General features: G+C 43.9%; 1 protein-coding gene across 1 annotated transcript in view; it reads right to left on the reverse strand.

Annotated features, from left to right (window-relative positions):
- EZR (ezrin) overlaps positions 1-7,069 on the reverse strand; it is a 49,902-nt gene extending 42,833 nt beyond the window's left edge. Inside the window, exon 1 of the mRNA XM_011219561.3 lies at positions 6,916-7,069. Coding sequence (XP_011217863.2) covers positions 6,916-6,927 — 12 coding nt within the window. The 5' untranslated portion in view covers positions 6,928-7,069. The remainder of the gene's footprint in view (positions 1-6,915) is intronic.
- Between the last annotated feature and the right edge of the window lie 6 nt (positions 7,070-7,075).

The following is a 7,075-nucleotide window of genomic DNA, read 5'->3' on the forward strand; positions in this document are numbered from 1 at the left end:
TTCCCTAGCTCTCCAGGGCACACTTAATCTTCTTCCCTATGTACCTCTATTATCATACTTATACTGCATTGTAATTCTTTGCTTACATATCTGACTCCCCTATTAGATTGAGAATCCCTTAATGACAACAATCTTATTTTTATAGTTGCAGCACCTAGAATGTAATGGCATAAAACAGGGCTTCGATGAATAAGGAAGGAACCGATATGACCTCCCAGGGAATTCTGACAACTGGAAGACATAGAGGATGAGAAAGAGATAGAGGTACAAGTGTTCCCTTTCACTAAATAACCCAAAACATTTCACACTGCTGTTTTTCTTAGGCCTAGTGACAAACTTTACCTGGTTAATTGCAACTTGGAAACTAAAACCCTTAGTTTTAGCTACCTGTTAAACTTAAATGTTTGTAAAGCAAGTTTCCAGAAAAAAAAAATGTACACAAGACATACACAAAGCAGACAGCATCCGGAGATAAATTATCTGGACTTCATAGGCACAAGCTTTGTCTGTTTATTTTATGTAGAATTCTCTTCACTCAAAAACTTTACTCCCATTTTCTAGATGACAAAACTGAGGTTCTTAGAAGATAGATGGCTTGCCAAAGTGTAATACTAAATTATGAAACTATTCTTTACATGGCTTTGCATTTTTTTCTTAAAGATTTTATTTATTTATTTGACAGAGACAGCCAGCGAGAGAGAGAACACAAGCAGGGGGAGTGGGAGAGGAAGAAGCAGGCTCCCAGCAGAGGAGCCCGATGTGGGGCTCGATCCCATAGCGCCAGGATCACGCCCTGAGCCAAAGGCAGACACTTAACCACCGCACCACCCAGGCGCCCCATGGCTTTGCATTTTTATTTGGGAAAATTATGTACATTATATATTAAGCATTTTCACTCAAAAGTCTTTAAGTCACATTATAGCATAATTTTTTTCCTAAAAAACAACACAACACAACTAAGGGTGCCTGGCTGGCTCAGTCAGAAGAGCACATGACTCCTGACCTCAGGGTTCTGAGTTCGAGCCCCATGTTAGGTGTAGAGATTACTAAATAGCGAGCTTTATTCTTGGGGTGCCTGTGTGGCTCAGTCAAGTATCTGCCTTCAGCTCAGGTCATGGTCCCTGGGCTCCCTGCTCCGGGGGGGGGGGGTCTGCTTCTCCTTCTGCCCTTCCCCCGCTTGCTCTCTCTCAACTAAAATCTTAAAAAAAAAAAAAAAAGATTCTTTATGTTACAGGCACGAATGATATGTCTCTTAGAACAAAAATAATGCAACCTTGTGGTCTCTTCAATAAATATTTCATGTTAGTAGTGGCAATCACACATTTAAAGCTTACATTAAAAACTGGAGGTGGGCGCCTGGGAGGCTCTTGGGTTTCGGCTCAAGTTGTGATCTCAGGGTCGTGAGATTGAGCCCCAAACTGGGGCTCTACGCTGGGAATAGAGCCTACTTAAAAACAAACAAACAAACAAAAAAAACAAAAGCCAACAACAACAAAAAGCAAAACAAACTAAAAAACTAATTGGAGTGGTTTGGGACTCCGAAGTGTAGTTACCACTGAACTCATATAAAATATAAAGAAATAACTCAAAATGCATTCACTGATTTTGAAAGCAGACTCTGAATTTTATTGCTTCAGATTAGAGGTGAATTGTCTGAATACTCTAAGAAAGCAGGCATATACTGAATCATATTAAGAATCTTCAAATTTTCAAAGATACCCAGAAGTTTAAGTAAAATAAAGAAAAATAATTATAATTCAATAATTGCAATATTGCTTTCCTTTCCTAAATTGTAAGTAATTGTAAACTGATTAAAATTTTTGTTATGGGGCACCTGGGTAGCTCAGTCGTTAAGCGTCTGCCTTCGGCTCAGGGCATGATCCCAGTGGTCTGGGATCAAGCCCTGCCATCAGGCTCCTCCTCTGGGAGCCTGCTTCTTCCTCTCCCACTCCCCTGCTTGTGCTCCCTCTCTCGCTGGCTGTCTCTGTCAAATAAATAAATAAAATCTTAAAAAAAATTTTTTTTTTTTTTTGTTACAAATCACATTACTACTTAAGACAGTAACTAACAAGAGAGGCCATTGTGGAAGGCCAGGAGAGAAACTGAGGAACGAGGAATGGGATCTCTTTCTTCCCTATTTAATGGAAAATGGCTGCCTTTTTCTCCCCTTCAAAAACAAAGACAGCCCAAATTTGAGAGAGCCCACTGGTCACTGCCACATTAAGCTTTGCAACTGGACTCCTGCTGAGAGAAGTTCAAATCAGAGAGATTCAATTAGACATCTTAGCGCCTTGTCTTTCTGGAGTTTGATATTCATCCGGCTATCTTCTTTATCCCCACCCCAGCCACATTCCAAATACCAATGATGGCACCCATGGCATTTAAGCTGGAACTTTAAGAAGGCAACTGTATATCCACTCCCAAGCCTGCAAGAACATTCTCCTGAATGAATGCTCTGGAATCACACTGGGTTTTGCTGCCCCCTAAACACACCACAGGCTCTCGTCTCTGCTCCCACACAACCACCAGTATCAACCCCATCAAAAGGGCCTCACTGCACTGCTGGGGTTCCAAGGGAAAGAATATATAAACTGCTTCTTTCTTATGAAATCAGCAGTTCCCAAAGTCTGGGGGCACATCAACCATCTGGGGAGCTTACTGAAAGCACAAGTGCCCAGGCCTACCCAGCCACGGAGATGGAGATTGAGTAGTACTGTGAGGGACCCAGATAATTACATATGCCAATGCCTGAGAACATAGCACTAAATTAATCCTAACTTTTAACTTTGTGTGTGTGTAGTGTGCACACACACCCAGAAGAAACGTAAGCGGCTGGCTTACTTTTAGTTTATGTGGATTTAAAAAGTACAGTAGTTTAAGAAAAATACTGATAATTTATATATATTCTAGGAGGCAGCAGTTACGATAATGAAAGAAGGCAAGGATTCCTTTCATCAATTACAGTCACAAATTTGTCAGCGAGTACAAACCAAACTCTCAACCCTTCCTCCCACACCTGGTCCTTTTCCAGGTTTCTTATCTCAGTGAATGGCACTACCATCCATCCAGTTATGCAACCCAGGCACCAGAAGTCAGTCAGCCTTACACTGCCCTCTGCCCCCACACACCCAATCCATCACCAAGTCCTATCAGAGAGCTCCCAAACACATCCACTTCTCTCCACTTGCATCACACTGCCTTGGTCCATGCTATTACCACCTCTCACCTGGGCTACTCCAACAGTCTACACCTGCACCTCACCTCCTCCCTCCTAGTGATTCTCAAGTTGCAGCTGCAGTGACCTTTCGAAAGCTGAATCTGATCAGGTCACTTCCATTCAAAATCCTTCAGTGCTTCCCCCTGAGCTAAGTCCTGAAAATGCCCTCTTATGGCCTACTAGGCTCTGCACAGATGACTTCTGATTTTCCTCTCTAGCCATACTCATCCACATTGGGAACCCTGAATTCATCCTACCCCCTTCTACCACAGGACCTTTGCACAAGTTGTTCCCTGTGGCTGGTATGCTCCTTGCCTCCCTCCTTCACCAGACCGTAAATCCATGATGACAGGAAGTATTGCTGTGTCTGCTCATCTTGGTAGCCTCAACATCTAGCAAAGTAACACAAATGCTTGCTGAACTAATGGATGAATGCACAAATAGGCTCATTGTGCCTTACACTGACAGTGTGATGATGACAAATGACTAATCCCAGCCAGCACTTCTCACCACCACATGGGAAAATCTCAGCTATCTAATTCACCATCTCCCCATGGTCAAGAAGGAGGGATACACAGAAAACACATTCCACGTGTCCTCCTCAATTGAAGGGGGTGGTTTGGAAAATGTATCAGTGTATTCGGTAAATCCTGTGCCTGTTAAAATATTTAATGGACATTAATTGTCTCATGTAACATTATGAATTAGGTACTGCCAGCAGCCCCATTTTATTGACAAGGAACCTGCAACAAGAAGCTAAGAAACAAGGACTTATTCCACACTGGGTATATGCCCAAGAGGGGAAAAAAAAAAAAATTAGTGGAAAAGGCTATATATTCCCAGAGACGCAAGGTAATCTCAGAAATTATCTTAAAATTTTGGCACAGGGCAGAATTTTGAACATGCTTTCAGTTTTCCTACTGAAGGGAAAAACGTGCTTTTATATTAGCAACTTCCACATCAAAACTTTAGAAATGAACAGCTACAGCACCTGCCAGTGCCCCTTAAGGCAGTTCAGCACTAAACTCAGAAAAGATTTAAGAGAGCTTGGCCTTGCATCATTCTGAAGCTTGACTGCTGTGCTTTCCTTTCTACCACCTTATGTCTCCTTCCTATCACGATGAAGAAAGCCAAGTGTGGTGGTAAGAAGAGAGGAGGAAGGGGGACCGCAGGTCACCCTTGGCTGAACCACAGGCATAAGGACTGCTTCCTGAGGCAGCCCCCTGGACAAACCCCTATGCCTCTTCCCAGATGAGAAGGACCCGCAAGGCCAAACAATCAGCTGAGCAGAGGGTGTGGTGTCTTCTAGACCTCAAACCATCCTCCTTGGAAGTGTACAAGTCACACATGTGTAGAGCCCCAAAGCAGCTGTGGGAAAAGCAAAACCAGACAACAGCACCTCCCTTGGAGTGCCCAGGCTGATCAAATCCTACCCACAGCCCTCGAGCAAGACTCAGCTGAAGGGTAACTTCTCAATAAGTCCACCCATTTCCCCCATTGGATGGTTTTCCTCCTAATTGTGTTGCACTTGACCTAAGACTCTTTCCCTCTTTGGTGGTACTCAGACTGTTCCAGCTTCTATTTCAGCATTCGCATGTGTCCAGGCTCGGGTTCCAGACTCTAAGACCCCCGAAGACAAGCTTGATCTCACCCATCCATGCCTTACACACCCAGCTTGCAGGACAGATGCTTGCTGAATGAGTGAACACTCAGTCTAACAAGTGGTAATTCAAGAAGCAATATTAAGAGAAAAAGCAACAAATATTATTTCATTCACACTGTTTTATAAAGTTGTCCACTGACACAGTTTAGATTATCAATCATAAATACTTTCCCTGCTGAATTCAAGGGATCAGGTAGAAGCCCAAAACCCCAACCATTCAAATGTATCTACCTTTATACATACAATTAAAATATACCTGCTGTAAGAAATAAAGAGAGAGCCTTAAAAAGGGAAGAAATTCTAACACATCTACAACATGGATGAACCTTGAGGACATTATACTAAGTGAAATGAGCCAGTCTCAAAAGGACACATACTAGGCGATTCCACTTATATGAGGGACCTAGAGTAGTCAAAGTCTTAGAGACAGGAAGTGTAAGGGTGGGTGCCAGGGGCTGGGGAGTTAGTGTTTAATGGGTTGAGTGTTTCAGTTTCAAAAGATGAAAAAGTTTAGAGATGGGTGGTGGTGGTAAATGTACTTAATGCCACTGAACTGTACACTTAAAAATGGTTAAGATAGTAAATTGTATGTTATGTCCAATTTACTGCAGTAAAAATAAATTACAGTTCATTTTGAGAAATGAGAAAGCAAAGCAGTGACAGGAAACTGGTTTACTGCCTTTTTTCAGGGTGGTATCTTAAAAGCTGAACTCTGCTTTTCTTTTAGTGAAATAAAGAAAACCATAGTCTTGACTGCCGCCCTGCAAAAGGCTGTATGGGGCTGTGTCCTGAGCGACTGGCTGCCTTTACACTAGTTTTATATCACAGGCATTGTAAAGCCTGGGTGCCTTGTGCAAGTTTGAAACGAAAGAAATTTTGTGTAGGAAAAAATTTTCTGCATCACGAATGAATCATTTTAATTATGTAGTTTAGACAAAAACTATTGGGTTCTGAATCTGACAGCATATTAACACAGAAATGTATTTAACTTAACAGTAAAGACTTGATTAATCAAGAACTCCTTTTAAAGAATCTACGATTTACTGGTAGCAAATGCAGTAGCACTGACTACAGCACCAACTTGGCTGAAAAACTAGAATTCTGAATATATCTTTTATTGCAATTTTTAATGAACCCAGGTATTTTCTCCATCATGATTCGGAGCAATTAAAAAATGTGAAATCCTCTCCCCAACATCTAGTCACAGTTCACCTGTGTCAAAGCAGGTAAATACATACAACTTTCCAAGAAATGCTGGTCACAAAGAACCTGCCTTGTTCCCACCACTGAATTGAAAGTGTATCCCCCAGGCCGGGCCAGCAATGGAAGCCTGAGAGCAACATAATCAGATGCAGGGGGACAGAGGTGCAGGTGCGGGCCCTTGAGTCAGCTGACATTTATGATGTGGCCCAGGAGCGCACAAGCAGAGTCAGGGAAGCCTTCCTTCATCTGCAATTCAAGTCCACGACTCAACGTCGAAATAGGAATCCTGCTGCCACCAGCAAATTCCCGGGTTAACAGAGCACAGCTTCCCAGGTCTGGCGTAAAACGGGCTAGAAAGAAGCTGCCCGCCAGAAGACGGAGCCCCCTAAGCTGGAGGCCCTTTAAAGCATCAAAGGAAGATATGGGGCGCATTTGGTTCCGCCACACGAAAGGACGGAGTTGATGGGCGTCGTCAGAAGCCACCTGACTCTCCCGTCATTCGGACAACTTTTCTTATTAAGAAACTTCCAAGTTGCATTAGAAGACACTTTTCAAGCAGACCGAACCTTCTTTTACAAAAGACCAGAAACTACTGGGGCGGGGAGGGGGGCGCTCACAAACAAAAAGACCGTAGAGAGAAAAGCAGCCGCCGTCGTTTTCTTCCAGAGTTCCACAAAAGGACCAAGGACCCAGTGGGGAGCCCATTACCGCCCTCCCGCCGTCGACAAAAGAACCCCGTCCCACACAGAAGCGCCCCCAACACATCGCCCCGGTATCGCCGCTGGAAAAGAACGCCTGGAGCATCCCACCGGCCCCGACGCCGGCTACTTACTGGTTTCGGCATTTTCGGTTCCTGACGGGTTTTCCTCAGTCCCCTGGAAACACAACTCTGCCGCAGCAGCTGAGACCGCTCTCCGGACCTGGAGGCAGAGGAAAGCCCTTCAGAGCGCACAGCAGCCCGCCGCCTCCTCCCGCCGCCGGGCCCGACACTG

The sequence above is a fragment of the Ailuropoda melanoleuca genome, chromosome 10 (assembly GCF_002007445.2).
Source record: "Ailuropoda melanoleuca isolate Jingjing chromosome 10, ASM200744v2, whole genome shotgun sequence".
Taxonomy (NCBI): Eukaryota; Metazoa; Chordata; class Mammalia; order Carnivora; family Ursidae; genus Ailuropoda; species Ailuropoda melanoleuca.